Here is a 21,993-nt window from a genome sequence, read left to right as displayed (position 1 = left end):
GGCACTACTGGAGTATAAGGCTTTTGAAGAAAATTAAGGCTTGTGTGTTCACCTTATACACCGGAAAAACGCAGTGACAAGTTGAAGTCAACTTTACATGCAAAATTAATTCCCACCAACAGAGGACAGTGTAGTCACGCTGCAAAATAACTGCCAACGTCACACATGTTTACCTTTTTCTCCATGCGCGTAACTCAACCTCCAAATTTACTTCAATACCTACTTGAGAGCATAGAATGTCCCCCTCCTCTCATTGCATCACATGCATTCTCATATGGGCAAATGGGGCGGTGGTAGTGGGGGGCGAGGGGGTATAAATGTAATGCTACACATAAGCAAATGAAATGCAGGCGGACATGAAAAAGCTCAGCAGCCCACATTATTATGTCAATGTTCCTCCCCCTGTGCTTTGCAGGCATCATGCAGTTTCAAGGCAACGCCAAAGCAACTTTTCACATGCAAAATCAAGCAAACAAATGCACATAAATGAGAAGATTGCAGGAAAACCAAAATAGTGGAGGAATACAAGGCCGTTGGAGCATTCATAAGCAAGCATTGATGTCTAGCTTAAGATTTTGGTACATTCAGTACAATTTTTTTGTCCTTGATGGTAAGAAAATAAATCACACATGACAACAATTGGGTCTTCACCCTCATATAATGTTGGGCGGGGAAAAAAAATCACGATTATGTTGTGGGTCATTTTTTACCTGATTGTAAAAATCCACACAAAACAGTCAAATAACTGTTTTGTGTTTCTGAGATGTTATAAAAATACAACATATTTTCTATCCCATTGGGATATTTTAGACAAGTTTTGAAGAAAGGAAAAAGAAAGGATATCCACTGTTTTATTCAACACAAAAACGGAAACGAGTAAAATTAACATAATATGAGGGCTAATAGTGTCAAGTTCACCGCAGCAAAGAATGTTTTAGGATGCACGAGATGCAGGCTCAGACATAATGTGATTAATAAAACTACTACTTTGTAATATGAGCCTTAAAATGAATATTAACTCACTTACTGCCATTCACGAATTTATTCAGGAATTGAAAATATGACGTAGATCGTCATTCCCGAAGTTTTTTTTTTCATGCTTAGGTGCCGATAAAGCGATGGCCATGGCCTCTGGCAATGGTCGCTGGCAATATTTCTTCTTTCTTTTCCACAAGGGGGCAGCGTTTCCCTTTTTTACATGTTAGCGCTTTGTTCCAGCTTCAGCTGTTGTTAAAGCCCTATATAAACCAATATATATGTATTGCATTGTATTTTGCACAACCGTCCTCATTTCAAGCGTATAAGTCCATGCCCTTATAATTAAGGAATTAACCCTTTTTTTTCTGATGAAAGAAGAGAGTCTGGTTTCTAAAGCTGTATTGAATGTTTATGTAGTCCTAAAACTCAATATTCTGGGGTCCTGGAATTCAAGTGAAAATGACAAAAACCCTGAGACTGGAGTGGACACATTTTTGCACATCATCTGGCAGTGAACAAGTTAGAGATAGAAAATATCTTGACATATTTTTTTTCTCAATATACGTATTCGACACCCATATTAACATCAATGTACTACTTATGCTCTTGTAGGCCAATGCTGAAACGACGACAGACACAATCCATTTAAAAAATGTCCTTTTTAGGTTCCTAAACACTCACAACAGAGAGAATATTTAGTATTTAAATAAAAACAAGAGACATTTTAGGGCTTAAATGCTCGAATGGATGTCATCTTTCTTTGCATTTCTTTATCCTGTAGGTCAGGGGTGTCAAAGTCATTTTTTGCCGCGGGCCACATTGTAGTTATGGTTTCCTCTCGAGGGCCGTTATGAATTTGGGGAACCCATTAGAATGTTTAAATCCCTTCAAATATTACATATAGAGCACACAGCAAATTAATGAATTCGTTTTCAAATCTGAAGTCAAGAATAATGACTTTTATTGTGGTTGACATCCAAAAATATGACATTTTGGCTCAGAATTTAGCAATCATCATGGAATTTAACAAGTTTGATTTGCTTTCGCGGGCCGAAAAAAATGATGTGGCGGGCCGGATTTGGCCCGCGGGCCTTGACTTTGACACCTATGCTGTAGGTTGTTGACATGGCTTGCCAATGAAGACAGAGAGCACAGTCGCACCTTGAAGCTTGACGGGCAAGCAACTTGTACTGTAAACATATATAACAAGCAAAACACACACACATACACACAAACACACAATGAAAGTGTGATCAAGTCTCATCTCTACTGTCTGTTGTTGCTTAGTTACAACGAGAGCTGCTTGCCGTGTGTATCCTCCCCTCTGTTCACTCTCTGTGAACTACTTGCCAACACGAATAAGTGTGCATGTGCCACCTTGTTTGGTTGTAAGAAATCAACATGTATGTACATCAAAGGTTCCAGAGAAAGATAACATATGATGTGAAAAGTGCCTTTGTGTGTGAGTGGTCCTTTTGTACAGCGATACAATATCTTGGTTTCTGACTTATGTAGGACCAAAATGTAATTTTTAAATGAAAGGAAAATTACATTTTGCAAAGGATATACAGTGATACCTCAGCTTACGAACTTAATTGGTTCCCAGAAAATGTGTGCAAGGTGAAAAGTGTGCCTTCCAAACATTCATTTCCATAGGAAACCATAAAAATGGGAATAATCCGTTCCATGATCCCCATAAAACATAATTTTTTACTACATAACCCATAAAACTACACAAAATATACCGTATTTTATGTATAATAAACGTGCTATTGTATTTTAATTAATTAAATACACTGTACTTTATAATAAAGTCATTTTATTTACCTCTGTAATGGTCGTTGATGGCTTGATGGAATGGAGTGGGAGGAGGTGGGAGTGAGGGACAGCAGGAAGTACGGTTAGACTATCTTTCATAGGTGAGAAGGTTTCTTCAGCCGTCATCTGTACTTTTTGAAGGTGTCGGACGTTTCGCCTCCTATCCAAGAGGCTTCGTCAGCGAACTAATTTTAAATTTGTTTATAAAATTTCGGGAGAAATTTTATAAACAAATTCATGGTTGTGCTATGGGCTCACCAGTTTCACCCATAGTGGCTAATCTGTACATGGAAGAGATGGAGAAACAGGCCCTCACATCCTTCCCGGGGACAAAACCTAGACACTGGTTTAGATACGTGGACGATACTTTTGTCATAATTAAAAAACAAGAAATTCAATCCTTCACAGATCACCTCAACTCTGTAGACTTCAACATTAAATTTACTCGTGAGGACATTAAAAGAGAACCAACTAGCCCTCTTGGATTGTAAAGTAATTATAAAAGAGGACAGAGCGCTAAAAACAGAAGTCTTTAGGAAGGCTACGCACACTGACCAATACTTACTTTTTGACTCTAACCACCCTTTACAACACAAACTAGGAGTTATCAGAACCCTCCAGCTTAGGGCTAAACTAATACCAACTAGCATTGAAGGTAGACAAAAGGAGTCAAAACATATCAGGAGCACTCACTAACTGTGGATACCCTCAGTGGTCATTCAACAAATGGCAGAAAGAGAGAATAGGGAATAAAACCAAAAATTCTCAAGATACAAAAAGGAGAGGAGTAGCAGTACCTTACACTGCAGGAGTTTCTGAAAAATTACAAAGAGTCCTTTGGCAACACACAATTCCTACTTATTTCAAACCGATAAACACGTTAAGGCAAAAATTAGTGCATCCAAAAGATAGGCTACCAAATGAAAAACAAAGTAATGTAGTTTATTCAATACATTGCAAGAATGAAAATTGTAAAGAGCAGTACATTGGGGAGACTCAACAAATTCTCAAAAAAAGACTTTATCAACATCGCAGGGATAATACTAGTGGGCTTCAATCGGCAGTACATTTGCACCTAAAAGCTAGCAGCCACTCATTTGACGACAATGAGGTTAAAATCTTAGCGAAAGAACATAGATGGTTTGAAAGGGGGGGTAAAAGAAGCGATTCTCATAAAACAACTAAATCCTTCATTAAACCGGTCTGGTGGGGTGAGGTTGAATTTGGATCGTTCATACAATAGCCTGCTTAAGCAACACAGGTTAGGCAACATTTGTAATGCTGATGAGGTGATACCAGTGGGAGTGGGGCAAATAGGCCAGTCGTTAGTCAGGAATGTAGGAACAATCAGTGGGGCCACAGGGAGTGGTCCTCTGCTCCCCCCAACCTGAGAGTAGGGACCTATCATAGCTGTGTCCGGCGCCGCCATGTCTGGACATTAGGGTATATATAAATATAGGGGATATATTAATAGGGCCGATACGACCAGTCAGACTTTAGTTCGCTGACGAAGCCTCTTGGATAGGAGGCGAAATGTCCGACACCTTCAATAAGTACAGATGACGTCTGAAGAAACCTTCTCATCGATGGACCACTCCTGTACGACTGAGGGGTTACACAGACGTATCTTTCATAGGCTTATGCCCAAGGACAGACTTCTCTTCCTGTGTAATGAAAATCCAGTGAGGCATTTTTTTTCAAAAAAACGCCGGTTTCATCAGCATTAAACAGTTGATGAGGAACGTAGCCTTCTTCTTCCACCATGTTGATTCCTTGTAAGCTTCGGCAGCTTTATTGTCAGAACTGGCTGCCTCACCATGACGAATGACACGATGAATCCTTGTACGATGCTTAAAGTTCTCGAACCATCCGTGGCTAACCTTCCAGGTTGCCTCTTGACGACATCCGACTGAAGTTGCCGTGCTTTCTCTGCGATAATTCCTTCACTCACGCTGTCCACGACTAGCTGGTTTTCGTTAATCCAAATTAACAGAAGTTTTTCAACCTCTTCTATTGCCTGAGATCGTTGCTTAGACAACATGGAAACACCCTTAGCAACACACGCACCTTTAATAGCTTCCTTGTTCCGAAGGATGGTAGCAATGGTCGACTTAGCATACTGGTACTGGGACGCTAAGTCACAGAAACGCACACCTCGTTTGTGTTTCTCGATGATCTCCTTCCTTCTGCTCGACCATAATTTTGTTCTGTGTCCTCTTCGGCTGAAGCTAGCCTGTGGTGGGGTGTTTTTCGGTCCCATAATAGCAAATGTATCCTTGATAACAAACCACGTATGCACTCAGAGAAAAAGTGTGTGGAAAAGTAGTCTGGCAGCCACTATGGCGCTGTTCGGCCGTGTGGTCTGGTAAGGCAGAAAGTTTGTTTGCTAAAGCATTCATAAGCAGAGGTATTACTGTACTTAAGTGTACTTAGATTTCTATATGAAAGTGAAAATGCAGAACAACTTAATAAACATTAAAATTTAGTAAAAGCGCAACAGTTGCTTCACATTAAAAATTAAAATGGCCAAATGTGATCCCCGGTTTGGGCGGCTGCGTGTGGTGCATCAGCGGGCCGACAGCATCATCACGAAAGGGCTTTCAAATTCTAATGTGTTGTTGCATAACAATGCCGTGTGCGAGTTAAGAATGTCTGATAATCTGCGGTTGGGGGTGGGGGGAGGCGGGATATCACTACAAGGCCAAAATTTGAGCTATGGTTGCATCCCTTCTGTGCATTGCCAGAGATCCAAAACAGCACGTCATGTTGCACACGTGAGAGTTGGACACATTCTGGTGTTTTTGACTCAGTATTTGAGAGAGAGAGAGAGAGAGAGAGAGAGAGAGAGAGAGAGAGAGAGAGAGAGAGAGAGAGAGAGAGAGAGAGAGAGAGAGAGAGAGAGAGAGAGAGAGAGAAGAGAGAGAGAGAGAGACATCAAGGGCTGAAGAGGTTATATTAGTGACCTAGCTGTCACTTTGCTTTACTTCCCTGAGGGTTATTATACTGCGTCATTCCCCAATCCAGGTGCTGCGTTTGAGTGACAGGCTAATTTGGAAGTGTTGCTCTACCAACAAAGACATCTGCGTAGGACTTAGTAAGATGCTGACATACTGCAGATATTGATGTTTTTCCAAGCAATTACAATTAAGTTGTTTTTTTGTGTTGGCAATCAAATAATTACATCATTACATCTGACGCACACACAAACACACACACACACACACACACACACACACACACACACACACACACACACACACACACACACGCACGCACACACACACACACACACACACACACACACACACACACACACACACACACACACACACACACACAAGTAATGACTGTTTCATTTTTGGGATGTCCGTCAAGGGCATCCTCTCTCTTTCCCCTCATTGAAAATCGTCATGTTCTCTTTGCTCAACATTAAGTGCAATTCAATGTGTCCCTTTGATTTGTGAGTTGCATTGTAGCCACCCTCCTTGTGTTTATGAGGATGGTAGCCACGGAAACGGAGGGAAAAAATCATGGGGTTGGTGTTTTTTTATTTATTTATTTTTGGGCTGGGGCCGGAATGGATATTCCGTTTCAATTCAATGGAGACAATAAGTGGAATGTTTTATTTATGAAATGTATTATTATTATTATTATTATTATTATTATTATTATTATTATTATTATTATTATTATTATTATTTTTCATGCCATTCATGAATTTATTCGGGATTTAAATTTGTTCGGGTTCAGTTTTTTCAGTCTTGGGTCCCGATAAAGTGCTGGCCCTGGGCTCTGGCAAATATTTTTTCTTTTCCACAAGGGGGTAGTATTTCACTTGTTTTCCATGTTAGCGGTTAGTTCCAGCTTGAATTCCAGGACCAGCTCTTGTTAAAGCGCTATATAAACCAATATATATGCATTGCATTGTATTTTGGACAGCCACGCTCATTTCAAGCTCATATAACGCCATACCCATATAATTTAGGAATTAACTCTTTTTTTTCTGATGAAAGAAGAGAGTCGAAGTTTCTAACGCTGTATTTAATGTTTATGTAGTCCAAAAATTCAACATTCTATGGGTCCTGGAATTCAAGTGACAATGACAAAAACCCTGGCACTGGAGTGGACACATTTTTGCACGTCTCGCAGTGAATGAATTAAGGTAAAATTTCCATCATATTTCAGATAATGGGTGGAGCAACACATATTTTGAGATCACAGCTCGCAGTTATTTTGCTTGACACAGCCTTACCAAGGGGAAAATCTAGGTTAAGGCAGCAAGTGCACACCCATTATGCACCATTGGTGTCCCAGAGTCAAAAGTGCACGATGACACACATCCAAACAAATTACAAAGCCTCCAGTTTATGAACATGAATGAGCGTGGAGATTAGCGTGAACAGTTCTGAAATCTTTCACAGCATCTTTCAGTCGCAGCAGGGAAGCTGCTTCCACACGTCATTCTCTCTCACACACGTACACACGTACGCACGCACGCACACACACACGCACACGCCACACTGGGCTGGGCGGGCATTAAGACTGACCTGTGACGTGTAGCCTGTCACTGGTGACCTCAATCTTGAGGAAGAGTCGACCCCGACGCTCGGTGTGGTCTGTCCCGCACAGGCTTGGTACGTTGACCACACATTGCTTGTGCACGTTCATTTCGCAGGCTGGACGGGGCAAATTGTGAGGCAAAGGAGAGCAAAGGGGGTGTTAGGTTTCAAAGAAAAGATAAATTACTACCTGGCTACTATACAGTCAGCTGATTTTTTTTACGTGTGAAACTTCATACATGCTGCACATACAGTCTCTGTGGGAAAAAGTAAATCCTTGTTCAATTAATAAAGTTCATCTATATCAAATGTTGTGGTCTGTAAGCACGTAAGAGCACTGCACCTTTTCTGCATAGATTTTGCCGACCTGTGGAGCCAACACCTCACGCGAGGAGTAGAAGTACACGGTTAGAGAGAGGGAGGAGGAGGAGAAACTCAGAATGGGTTTTCTCATACCAATTTGTTCTGCCATATTTCCATTACCTATCTACGATCAGGGCTTCGAGCAGAGACCCGCAGATGGATGGAGCGTATAAGAGCAAAGAGTGGGTGAAGGTGAAGGTGATGGATGGAGATGACTTACGAAGATGAGGGGCACGGCGGACTGAGAGGAAAGAAATGCGATGAGAGAGAAAATGGAGGAATACGAAAATAATCCATCTAGTTTTACACACAGTGAACCACCATTTTAGATCCACCCGTGATAGGTAAAACACTATAAAATGGAGAGACCACAAAGTCATTACAAGATAACTTTTACAACACATTGTACATGGTAACATAATAAAATCTAAACATAAAATGTTTAAAAGTAGAGGTGATTAACAAAAAACATTGAGGACATTAACACAAAAAAAAAAAAATTTGCAAAAAGCAGCTCTGAGTGATGCTATAAAACACTTCTATTATGGTGTTGTTTTATTGCATTTTTTTGATAAGCCAAAGAAATAGTTTGGCACTTGATTTGTTTGTGCGAGTTGGTAAAGAACCACTAAGCGAATAATTACAGACTGTTATGCTAGGTTGTCATACTCTCTAGCTAGCCTGTTTTATTCTACAATAAGTTAAAATGGTCATTGGCAAAAAGTCACTGGTTCAAATCTTCCCTCTTTGCTGCTTCTTGTCTGGCACAACAGACAAATGCTCACTTGAGTTCTATTTCATGTGTGTGATATGTTTGATGTTAGCATTTGGATGGTTAAAGTTTGGTGATGCAGTAATAGGAGGGCCTATTGGGTGCCATTGTCATAATGACAGTAGGAAAAAAGGAAGTCACAGTGTGGATAGAAACATTCGGAGTTGTGTGGAGACTGTTGTGAGCTGAGTTTTTGACCATCAACTGTACTTCCATCTGTTCTCATTTGGGATGGTACAAAGATAGAACACGTGGACTCATAGATGCCATACTCACTATCACATTTCATGCCCTGATGAATGAGGCCGTAGAGCAGTGAGCCACAGTGGTCGCAAAAAGTGGGAGAGCCATAGGAATGTATCTTGAACTTGTGCTTGCTTCTGGGATCCTGTAAAGATGAGAGCAGGAAGTACTGTTAGCATGTTAGCGCTAAGATATTGATTCCAACCGATCTACTGACAAACATAAAATGATTCATTTTGTGGACGTGTATCTTTAGTCATTCTGCCATGCCAGAAACGATATGACTTCAACTTCAACCGACTTCAACGGACAGTTAGGACGGCGGAAAAAATCATTGGCACCGCCCTACCTACTCTCGAGGACTTGCACACTGCAAGAATCCAAAGGCGCGGAAAATCCTACTGGACCCTCCGCACCCTGCCCACCACCTTTTCCAGCTACTCCCCTCAGCCAGGCGCTACCGATCCATGTGCACCAAATCCAGCAGACATTTAAACAGCTTCTTCCCCCAAGCCATTAACTCTTTGAACTCTTTGAACTCTTCAACAGTAGCCAAAATGGAACTGTATAGTGCCACTTAGCAGTTTTTTTGACGACGATACTAGTGCAGCGTGTTCTACCGGAAACAAATTCCTTGTGTGTTCTACATACTTGGCAATAAAGATGATTCTGATTCTGATTCTGATCCTGTGCTTTATCCTGTGTGTTTATTTCATATATATTTGTCCAGGTAGGGGCAATCTATGAGCAGACACTATGAAAGACCAAGTTACGTGGTTGCTTTAAATACACATAGTGTAATTCTCTTTATGTTTAGTTTGACAGTCGGCTGGGAAAGGCAATAAACAGCTTCAAGATTTGTCAACTGTCTGCCAGACTGTTGTTAATTAAATTGAATCATTGCCACAATAGAGTACTTGGATCGCAAAGCAAAGCAAAACATTCAGTCAAATGACAGCTTGGACTGTGTCTCAAAAGGAAAAAAAAAGGTAAATCAAGACCTTTGTATCTCAAGGCACCATGATATGACCCTTGTCACTGCTGCATGCCTTCTGGCCAAATAATCTTAATAATACCACATCTCATTGAACTTTTCGCCTGAATGAAACAGCAAGGCGGTAGTTCTTTTTATAGTCACAGATTAAAATAAATGTACATGAGACATCCGTCTTTCCATTCATTTTCTCCAGCGCTTGTCCTCATTTGGGTCTCAAGTGAGATGTAGCGAATGTCAGCTGACTTGCAACTTTCATCAGAAATTTACCTGGGTGGCGATGATGTCATATACAAACTGTGTACATTGACAATCAGGCAGTGGGCAGGTCTGTTTGATCTGTGATGGGGTTAGGCGTCCCAGCCACCACGAGTCTCCCTGTCTAAGTGAGCATGCAACATAGACAGTAGGTTATTATAGGGCTTGTCTACCTACGCATGTAAAGCCTGGACCCAGCAGATTGCGTGGAGGAAACCACTAGACTGGTTCAACAGGCATGAAGGTGGGCCCAGCAAAGTGTTGTGGAGCGCAAGTAGGGCACAGTGAGACACGTAGAACACTGTGGTCATCCACTGCATCTCGACCCATCCCCAGTCGTCTTGACTCTGTCTTCCCACTGAATTCTGATGGGCTGGGACGAGAGAGTGAGGCAGACGACATTGCGCAACTCTCCTTCACTTTAATCACACTCACGCGCAAGTCATCTTCACCACCCCCCACTCCAGTAAAGATTGTCATCTCTTTCCAAAGAGGACCAACACATACATTGACAAGAAGAAAGCAAGCAAGAAGGAGCCAAAGTAGATAAAGGCAAAATATTCACCTGGAAGCGACAGACCTTTGTTAGTCTACATGGCAATGTGTAAAGTTCACGTTGCTGACACTTCTCATATGAGGAGTTGAGAAAAATGAAAATCGAGGAGAAGTGGTGGGAAAATGCTTCCAAAAGCAGAATGTGATGTTGTTATTGTTGCGATTGGCAGCGAAATGACTGGTCAAGGAAAATTCTAATTGGCAGGAGGCCTTGCTATTTTTTGCTCCTTGGGCACCAGCCCACCTTGAAGGAGGAGGGAAAGAAAAACCCAGATGGTGCAGGAATTTGTGCTTCTTTTTGTATTGGGGCCTCCCGGGTTTTCCGCCATTTTTGGCTCCTGAACCTCCACAACATTGACTAACCAACGTATCCTAAAAAAAGCTTAGGCTGAGAGACAGTATAAGAACTAAATTACGATACACCAACGCCAGTGTATTTCTCTGTTTGACAATATCAACCCTCCGTCTCTATTGCAGATGACGAAGATTATCCCAGAGTGTCTTCTGTTAAAATGTGCAATGTTGCTTCTTAAAGGACAACCGATGTCACTTTTTTTGTTTTTTTAATTGACAACAGAAAAACGTTTTATAGCATCTAAAATACCCAAAACAGGCAGTATGATATTTTTAGTCAAATGCAAAACACCAATAAAAATGACTGAAAGTGTCTGCAAAATCTGCAAAAAATTGAGCTGCGAATTAGCATTTTCAGAAAGTCCCGCCCGCAGTTCGTGACGTCACGCCAAGACGTCTTGCATTGCTTGTGAATCAAAACAATGGCTTCAGATTCGGAGAATATGCTTTCTTGTTACACATCCAGTTATGAATATGATTCAAATAGTTCTGAAGAGGAAAGTATAAATGTTTGCAATCGATTAAATAATTTATTTGTGCCATTTTGAGGCAACATTGGGGGAAAATCTCTCACCCAAAATAGAGGCACAAAATGGCGACCTCCTGTGGCCATCTCTGTTTCCACAGGCTGTATATGGCGCTTGGACGCCCTCTTCTGGCCTTCTGGCGGCTTTTGGGGGCAACACGAGGTCCCCAGACAACACAAGTACAGCAAAATACATTGCCATGATGGAAGGACCGCTACAAAGCGTCTTTTTTACGGTCAAGGGCTGTCCTTTAGTGACATCACGTACGGACTCGTCACCAACTCAAAAACAAGACTTCCTGAATATTCAGTGTGAGTCTTAAAACGTAAACTATAGCTATATGCAGTGGAATCTTTGTAAAATACGCTCAGTAGAAGTCATTTGAAACCATTTAAAAAATTATGGACACAACTTGTCCGGAGACGTCGGTTGTCCTTTAAGTCACAAGTAACAAAAGCTTCTGCGGAAAGTCAAACAAGTCAGAGGCTAAATGTCAACTCGGTGCCCCAAGGCTGCTGGCTGCCATTGTTTATGGACTTGTTGCTCTGCTTATTTTCAGTCACCGCCTGACCCCAAGTAGATGTGTTAAAAAAAAGCCGACAAAGCTCATATAGAGCCATTTCACCTCATCTGACCCACGTAGGCAGTTCACCAGTGCCACTAAAACATTTTGAAGGTACAGTATGTCGGCCACCTTTGATAATATACGTATATAAAAAAAACGACAACAACAACAAAGGATTTTATATTGTTTATATCCAATGGATCCAAAGGAATGGATAGCTTTTTGCATAAAGTGTTTCAAGGAGCTCTGGGTTGTACATCTTAGAAGTTGTGATATTGCAACAGCAGCAGATGCAGGCAGACACACTAGAAACTTCATTAATTGCTGGTTCCCTTGCTTGTATGTTCTCTTCAAATTGTACAGATGGCTTGTGCGGGTTATTTGTGGAGCCTGATTGATGGGATATTTTATCCTTGTAGTCTACACTCTGCCTTTGAACTATCAATAGAGTGGAAACGAGTCCAAATTTCACTGTTTTCTATCCATTTTCTCACATTTCACTTGTAATTTTTTTGTTTTTTTTCACTCTTGTTTTTTTGTTTCAAGCTCTGTCGTCTCCCTTTCATGTGTGTGTGTGTGTTTCTGTTTCTGTAACCCTTCCGCCCGCTCACTGCTGCGTGAGTACTGCTACGTGTCTACTGCTGCGTGTCTCCCCTCCCTACTCTACCACGGATCTTGACCAATCACGTGCGGCTTTAACCGAAGACTGGGGTCGGGGAATAGAGGGCGAACAAAGCCGGCTGCCATTTCAGCAGCTCCAAGAACCGGCTCGTTCGTGAACAACACATCACTCATTGTGGCGCTCCGTGTGTTTCCCGAAAAATAGTTTGTATGCCAAGTTTATATTCTCACGAATTTAACGTTCGTAATGTGAAAATTTCGTTAGCTAAAGCTGAGGTATCACTGAAGATCGGTGAGGGAGCAGTTCTTCACTGTTGCATAACTGATGCTAATTTACATAGTCAACACCTCCACATGTTGGCTCTCTGCCCATGATTTAATCTGCCAGTCCAAGGAAAACATCCAAAGGAACTTTCAAGACATGGCCGTAGCCCGGTCATCAGATGAGACGAAAGCATGGCGGTGTTGAAATCAAAACAATAAGCAGAGCTGCTGTGTTATTACTTTAGCATTAGCTAACAGTCAGTGTTACCAGTGTTGGCTTCTGGATAGCTGGCGTATTTTCAAATGTCAGCATGGGGGTGGAAGCATTTGTGTGAATAAATGTCGTGGTGTGATGCATGACATGTGCACTATAAAATAACACTTTATGTTTAGAGCTCCACCTGCTGCTTTAGCATGGACTAGACCACAAGTATCAAAGTCAAGGCCCTCGGGCCAGATCTGGCCCCCCACATCATTTTATTCGGCCCTCGAAAGCAAATAAAACATGTCAAGTTCCATGATGCTTGCTAAAGTCCGAACTAAAATTTCAAATTGTCGGATGTAAACCACAATATTCTTGACTTCAGATTTGAAAACTAGCCATTCTTTTTTTGTTTCATTTCATTTTCATTTTTGGCTCACCTCTAATAAATAAATGGCTGAAAAGTACATGAGCAATAGTTGCTCTCCTTTCCCATTACATTAAGTCAGATGTTTCCGAATGATGTTAAAATAAAAAAAATAATCTGTGTAAACTGTATTGACAGTGACCTCTTTGGGATGCAATGTAGTAATCCAGCATGCAAAAAGATTCACCAATGGGGCTTCTTGTTGTATTCGATTGCCGCGTTTGTTGTTTGCCTCCACCGATTGTGCAACTTTCTTGTCTAGCTCGGGAATTAAACATAAAAAAGGCGTTAAAGATATGAAACGTAGTGTTCACTTGCCAACGCAGGCGCACACGCAGAGCAACGAATGAGTTCATTAGATGGAATTGCTACACGGAGCCATCCCGAAAGCAGCCTCATCGGATTAAAGGATCGGTAGATTTCTCGATGATGAGATGCGTCGTCAATTACCAGGGGATGACGTTGATGTACTTCTGTGATATCGTTATATAAAATGCTGAGCAAAGAGTAGAGAAAAACAACAGGCAGGCGTTTGGCCCCTTCTCATGGCCCCTATTGGTCTAATTGGCAGGGGAAACCCAGTGTTTTTAATCGATGCACACGGCACCTTTCATTGCAATTCAACTTTCATCATCAAACACGGCATTTAATGAGACCGACGAGGATATGGCGCCTGTTTTATATGTGCGTGGATATAGACTTCGATCTTTATTTTTCCATTAACATCCCAATCCATTTGCAGTGAGTGGCAGCACCGACAGGATAATTTTTATCTTTGGTGAGGATAAACACATGGAGCACAAGGCTCAGAGTTTTCGGAAGCATCAACAAGGCGACAAAGCCAGGGGCATTATGGAACGTACATGCCGCTTATGGAATACATAAGATCAAAAGTTCGAGCCTATTTGCGGCCTCACATTTAATTAAACACTTGGTAATCCTCAATGGCCATCTGCAACAATACTGTGTTGGGATTTGTTTGTCGTGTGTACTGGGTGTATAAATCATGATGGTGCTACAGAACTAAAAGTATAAGTGAATGCATCATGATTGCATTTGCCAAGCTGAATTCTTTTTATTCAATTCAATTTTGAAATGTATAGAACGAATAATTGGGTTGTCGGCCTAGACCCCTGGGGAACACCAGTTAGCCAAAAAGGGAATGTTAAGAAATAAACTGCATTTGATGTAGTATGCGTATAGAGTAGTATTCAAATGTTAGAAGAGCATGGCTGGCAGTGCATTCAATAAACAGCTCACATTGCAGTGGTGGTTTTAGAATCAAAGTACTGAAATTAAATCACATGAAAACATATTTTAGAAGTGTGAATGACAAATTTTCCCAGTCAGCAGACTACCAATGCGCTGACCGATGCACCGTCGTGTTACAATACGTGCGCGAGCTCACTATTCATTTCGGGAAAATTGCATAAGACTCACAGCTGTTCTCTGTTCCCTTTGTCGGAAGTAGCGAAAACACAGTTTTGCGTCCAACCAACTAAGCCACGGGCAGCTTATGTATCTTATCACTTTATCCGAACCGCCCATTTGTTGACTGATGTCGTTCTCCGCCCCCTATCTGTCAAGTAATCAGAGACTTGTTACATTAACGCCAAAAGATCAGCAGCCGGCCCATCGGCAGGGCCACTAATCCTCAAAGTGTTAGCGAGTCATGAACTCTGGATTATCGGCACGATCTACACTCATATGATTTAGAGGAGTGGACGAGATGACATGAGATAATAAAATGACCCATGACAGTTCAATTCATTCGAGATAAAGTCTCACACAGCTTTGTAATACTGATGGTTTATGTGTGTTGAATTTAAGAAGCTAGAAGACAAGAAATACAGTAACTCTGTCACGTTCCGGTTAGCTACCAACGTGTGGCACTGTCGGCACCGCCTGTAGCTGCACAGGTGTTGGTCGTTTTAATCAGTGGCAGTTAAAAGAACTCCCGGCATGACCGTTCAGTGTCGGGTCATTGTTTGTCTGACCCCGTCAGGTTTGTTTAATGTTGTCATATTTTTAATCATGGTTTTGTTTGATACTTTGGACTTTTCTGTTCTGATGACTTTGAGGATTTAGATTTTTTCCTGCTGTCTTTATTTTAATACAATCTGTCAAAAACACCCTGCTCTTCCCTCCTGCCTGCTTTTTGGGGGTCCACCACCATTACCACCTCGCAAATCGTGAAGAACTCCCTCTCTATTGCGGCTTCTGGGTCAAAATGAAAGAGGAAAAACAGTATGTGCATCCAAGGAATTTTCACATTCAGCCTCTTGAGCGACACATGACGTAATGAGGAAGAAGCAGAAAGCAGACACCCCCCCCCCCCCCCCCCCCCCGAGACCCGCCACATACCCCGGTGGCGCTTTGTCGGAGAGATGGCGACAGACACAAAGAGCCCAGTGTGGCACCTTGGCCTGGTGCCTCCTGGGGAAAATTGATTGCCATGTTTTGTCTGTACTTTTATCTGAGGGAACCGGCAGCGCCAACAACATGATTTACAGCGCTTGTTAAAGACCTGCGATGAGAGACAGTAGAGTTGAAAATGTCAGCTCGCCACTCGGAATGAATGCATGCTTTAGCATGGACTAGACCACAAGTATCAAAGTCAAGGCCCTCGGGCCAGATCTGGCCCCCCACATCATTTTATTCGGCCCTCGAAAGCAAATAAAACATGTCAAGTTCCATGATGCTTGCTAAAGTCCGAACTAAAATTTCAAATTGTCGGATGTAAACCACAATATTCTTGACTTCAGATTTGAAAACTAGCCATTCTTTTTTTTTGTTTCATTTCATTTTCATTTTTGGCTCACCTCTAATAAATAAATGGCTGAAAAGTACATGAGCAATAGTTGCTCTCCTTTCCCATTACATTAAGTCAGATGTTTCCGAATGATGTTAAAATAAAAAAAATAATCTGTGTAAACTGTATTGACAGTGACCTCTTTGGGATGCAATGTAGTAATCCAGCATGCAAAAAGATTCACCAATGGGGCTTCTTGTTGTATTCGATTGCCGCGTTTGTTGTTTGCCTCCACCGATTGTGCAACTTTCTTGTCTAGCTCGGGAATTAAACATAAAAAAGGCGTTAAAGATATGAAACGTAGTGTTCACTTGCCAACGCAGGCGCACACGCAGAGCAACGAATGAGTTCATTAGATGGAATTGCTACACGGAGCCATCCCGAAAGCAGCCTCATCGGATTAAAGGATCGGTAGATTTCTCGATGATGAGATGCGTCGTCAATTACCAGGGGATGACGTTGATGTACTTCTGTGATATCGTTATATAAAATGCTGAGCAAAGAGTAGAGAAAAACAACAGGCAGGCGTTTGGCCCCTTCTCATGGCCCCTATTGGTCTAATTGGCAGGGGAAACCCAGTGTTTTTAATCGATGCACACGGCACCTTTCATTGCAATTCAACTTTCATCATCAAACACGGCATTTAATGAGACCGACGAGGATATGGCGCCTGTTTTATATGTGCGTGGATATAGACTTCGATCTTTATTTTTCCATTAACATCCCAATCCATTTGCAGTGAGTGGCAGCACCGACAGGATAATTTTTATCTTTGGTGAGGATAAACACATGGAGCACAAGGCTCAGAGTTTTCGGAAGCATCAACAAGGCGACAAAGCCAGGGGCATTATGGAACGTACATGCCGCTTATGGAATACATAAGATCAAAAGTTCGAGCCTATTTGCGGCCTCACATTTAATTAAACACTTGGTAATCCTCAATGGCCATCTGCAACAATACTGTGTTGGGATTTGTTTGTCGTGTGTACTGGGTGTATAAATCATGATGGTGCTACAGAACTAAAAGTATAAGTGAATGCATCATGATTGCATTTGCCAAGCTGAATTCTTTTTTATTCAATTCAATTTTGAAATGTATAGAACGAATAATTGGGTTGTCGGCCTAGACCCCTGGGGAACACCAGTTAGCCAAAAAGGGAATGTTAAGAAATAAACTGCATTTGATGTAGTATGCGTATAGAGTAGTATTCAAATGTTAGAAGAGCATGGCTGGCAGTGCATTCAATAAACAGCTCACATTGCAGTGGTGGTTTTAGAATCAAAGTACTGAAATTAAATCACATAAAAACATATTTTAGAAGTGTGAATGACAAATTTTCCCAGTCAGCAGACTACCAATGCGCTGACCGATGCACCGTCGTGTTACAATACGTGCGCGAGCTCACTATTCATTTCGGGAAAATTGCATAAGACTCACAGCTGTTCTCTGTTCCCTTTGTCGGAAGTAGCGAAAACACAGTTTTGCGTCCAACCAACTAAGCCACGGGCAGCTTATGTATCTTATCACTTTATCCGAACCGCCCATTTGTTGACTGATGTCGTTCTCCGCCCCCTATCTGTCAAGTAATCAGAGACTTGTTACATTAACGCCAAAAGATCAGCAGCCGGCCCATCGGCAGGGCCACTAATCCTCAAAGTGTTAGCGAGTCATGAACTCTGGATTATCGGCACGATCTACACTCATATGATTTAGAGGAGTGGACGAGATGACATGAGATAATAAAATGACCCATGACAGTTCAATTCATTCGAGAAAGTCTCACACAGCTTTGTAATACTGATGGTTTATGTGTGTTGAATTTAAGAAGCGAGAAGACAAGAAATACAGTAACTCTGTCACGTTCCGGTTAGCTACCAACGTGTGGCACTGTCGGCACCGCCTGCAGCTGCACAGGTGTTGGTCGTTTTAATCAGTGGCAGTTAAAAGAACTCCCGGCACGACCGTTCAGTGTCGGGTCATTGTTTGTCTGACCCCGTCAGGTTTGTTTAATGTTGTCATATTTTTAATCATGGTTTTGTTTGAAACTTTGGACTTTTCTGTTCTGATGACTTTGAGGATTTAGGTTTTTTTCCTGCTGTCTTTATTTTAATACAATCTGTCAAAAACACCCTGCTCTTCCCTCCTGCCTGCTTTTTGGGGGTCCACCACCATAACCACCTCGCAAATCGTGAAGAACTCCCTCTCTATTGCGGCTTCTGGGTCAAAATGAAAGAGGAAAAACAGTATGTGCATCCAAGGAATTTTCACATTCAGCCTCTTGAGCGACACATGACGTAATGAGGAAGAAGCAGAAAGCAGACACCCCCCCCCCCCCCCCCCCCCGAGACCCGCCACATACCCCGGTGGCGCTTTGTCGGAGAGATGGCGACAGACACAAAGAGCCCAGTGTGGCACCTTGGCCTGGTGCCTCCTGGGGAAAATTGATTGCCATGTTTTGTCTGTACTTTTATCTGAGGGAACCGGCAGCGCCAACAACATGATTTACAGCGCTTGTTAAAGACCTGCGATGAGAGACAGTAGAGTTGAAAATGTCAGCTCGCCACTCGGAATGAATGCAAATGTGACTCACGCTGCTCGTGTAAATTTTTAGAGTTGTGAATAGAAGCTTGTTTAGAATGAGAAAAACAGCAGGCAGAATTAAAAGGCACTATATAACGCGGTAGGGAGTGGTAAAACAATTCCTTTTTTTAATGATCTCTCTATATTGCAGCTGGTGGTCGACTGGTTTGATTCTGCCTGTGGTCTTCCTGTATGGACTTTGCATTTTTTCTCTGTGGCTGTGTGAATTTTCTCCAAGTACTCCGGTTTCATCCCACATTCCCGGCAAGCAGTTTGGGATGTACAGAGGTTGGGATTATGAACTACTTCTATAGGGGATGTGGTTGGGGGGAATGGAGTCGGTGGCTTCTGACAGTAGTTGCGAAACCTGTTGTGGCTCAATATTACTTCACTGGTGTATAAGGCGCAGGTCATCTTCTGAAAAAAAATGACAGCTTTTGGGTGTGCCTTATACACCGTTATATAATATTTTGTCCATGAATTCTGATAAAATAATTACACATTTTCTTTCAGCTTCCTTTCATTGCTCTTCCCCCGATGTGCTGCTTCCAGGTGAATGTTTTCGTATTTAATCATTTAACCAAACACATTTCAACCATCATTTGTGACCAGGGTTAGAAATTGATCTGGACGCCTTCACAATCAGTTCTGTGGGCCCTGTAGCATCAAATCAGTGTCGATCAAACAGTTTCTTTAATCCGATTTCAAGTTGGCGACACCAAGGCCTTTTCGCAGACCTTATTTGCTGGCTAACGTCACCTTCTAGTGGACTTGTAGTCAATCACACCACAATTTTTATATGAGTCGCAGTCCCAGCTGTAGCTACAATAAAGGTTGTTAAAGTCATAAAATAGTTATTAAGGGTTGAATTGATTCAGACGTAACACTAGCAAAGGCCTAGGGGGGAAATACACTCTTCGCCACTGACCTGCTTACAGTGAGGGTAACCGGATCAGAAAACGCATTGCATTAATATTGTATTGTAATTATTGTGTGATCCTCGCATGAGCACAAATGTGCACATGCCTACTTTGGAATGTGCTGTTTTCCCAAAAGAACATTTTCAGCTTTTGTTAATTTTCAAAAACATTCACTTGGAGATCCATCTCCAAAAACTGTTTTTGTGCACCTCCAAAACCACACGGCATCAATGGCCCTGAAGGGCTGGATGCCTCTGTTCACTTTCAGAAGAGGATTGGAGAGCAGTGTGTCCAGACGCAAATATCTTTTTTTTCACACCAAGTCAACCCAACCCCCTCCCCGCCCCTGCTCCAAAGCCCCCTAAAAAAACAAGTGGGAGATAACTCGTCTTGAGACGGTTCCGATTATTGCCCATTGTGTGAGATAAACTTCCATGTTTTGATATCTTACTTTGACAAAAAACACACATCGCTAATTTATCCAGCCGCCGCACCCAATTCTTACTGACGTCCCCCATGGTCTCTCCCCTGGTGGTGACATTAAACAATGAGCTCCCTCCGCCTGCAGGCGAAGGAATAGGTCAACTCCTCTGTTGCAGTCTGCACCCCTTAAAACACACGCACTGTTTACCTGTTTGCTATAAATGCCATGAATAGATGTGTTTCATATAAAACGGGATTGGCTGGCTCTGTAAATCCCTTCTGATGAATTGCATTGTATGACTTGATTGGGCTTTACGTTTCAAAATCCCCCACTCATTAAACTCTCATTCCCATTAAAGTGAAGCGTTCTATTTAATTTTCTCATCCCGCATTGTGCACACACTGCTTGCTATTGTTTCACTGATTAAGAAATTTCTTGATCTTGTTTCATATCTGAAATGAGATTTTACAAATGCTAGTTTATGAGACTCGTGTGATGTTAACTCATTCACTGGCAGACGATGCGCAAAAATGTGTCCACCGGGATTTTTGTCATTGTCACTCAAATTCCAGGACCCACGGAATGTTGAGTTTTAGTACTACATAAACTTTCAATGCAACATAAGAAACCTTAAACTCTCATATCAGGAGAGCACTCACAAACTGTGGTTACCCTCAGGACAACAAAGGTCAAAAGGTCAGAATAGGGACTGAAACCAACAATTCTGAAGATACTAAAAGGAGAGGAGTAGCAGTACCTTACATTGCAGGAGTTTCTGAAAAACTCCAGAGTACTTTGGCAACACAAAATTCCTACTTATTTCAAACCGCTAAACACGTTAAGGCAAAAATTAGTGCATCCAAAAGATAGGCTGCCTAATGAAAAACTAATTAGTAGTTTATTCAATACATTGTAAGAATGAGAATTGTAAAGCAGTACATTGGGTAGACTCAACAAATTCTCAAAAAATACTTTATCAACATCGCAGGGATAATACTAGTGGGCCTAAATCGGAAGTACATATGCACCTAAAAGCTAGCAACCACTCGTTTGACGATAATGAGGTTAAAATCTTAGCGAAAGAACATAGATGGTTTGAAAGGGGAGTAAAAGAAGCGATTTTCATAAAACAACTAAATCCTTCATTAAACCGATATGGTGGGGTGAAGTTCAATTTGGATCGTTCGTACAATGGCCTGCTTCGGCAACATAGGATTAATAATACTGATGAGGTGATACCGGTTGAAGTGGGGCAATCAGGCCAGTCGTTAGTCAGAACAATAGGAACAATCAGTGGAGCTGCAAGGAGTAGTCCTCTGCTCCCCCCAACCTGAGAGCAGGGACCTATCATAGCAGAGTCCGGCACCGCCATGTCTGGACAGTAGGGATATATATATAGGGCTTGTACTACCAGTAATACTTCAGTTCGCTGAAGAAGCCTCTTGGATAAGAAGCGAAACGTCCGACACCTTCAAAGAAGTACAGATGACGGCTGAAGAAACCTTTTTATCTTAGACTCTCTTCTTTCATCAGACAAAAAACAGTTAATTCCTCAGTTATTTGGGTCTGGAGTTATCTGAGCTTGAAATGGAGGCGGATGTACAAAAGATAAATGCTGCACCCTGGTGGGAGGGAAAAACATTGTCAAAGGTCTGACCAGTGCTTTATCGGCATCCCCTTGCAAGAAAAGCCGAAATGGTGCTCCACGTCATGCTTTTCAATGGCCAAATAAATCCGGGAATGGCAGTTAAAATGG

The 21,993-nt window shown here is 41.9% G+C and overlaps 1 protein-coding gene across 4 annotated transcripts in view; it reads right to left on the bottom strand.

The window, feature by feature from the left end:
* Positions 1-21,993, bottom strand: part of prkcab (protein kinase C, alpha, b) — a 79,970-nt gene that overhangs the window by 17,378 nt on the left and 40,599 nt on the right. For all 4 annotated transcript variants that reach the window (XM_089018074.1, XM_089018073.1, XM_089018076.1 and 1 more), the window contains exons 4-5: positions 8,767-8,878; positions 7,344-7,472 (exon numbers count right to left, since the gene is read on the bottom strand). In XM_089018074.1, coding sequence (XP_088874200.1) covers positions 7,344-7,472; positions 8,767-8,878 — 241 coding nt within the window. The remainder of the gene's footprint in view (positions 1-7,343; positions 7,473-8,766; positions 8,879-21,993) is intronic.

Source organism: Hippocampus bargibanti, linkage group LG17, assembly GCF_051943395.1.
Source record: "Hippocampus bargibanti isolate YZ-2025 linkage group LG17, ASM5194339v1, whole genome shotgun sequence".
NCBI lineage: Eukaryota > Metazoa > Chordata > Actinopteri > Syngnathiformes > Syngnathidae > Hippocampus > Hippocampus bargibanti.
The sequence above is the reverse complement of the archived record's forward strand: the minus strand, read 5'-3'. Positions and strand labels throughout refer to the sequence as shown.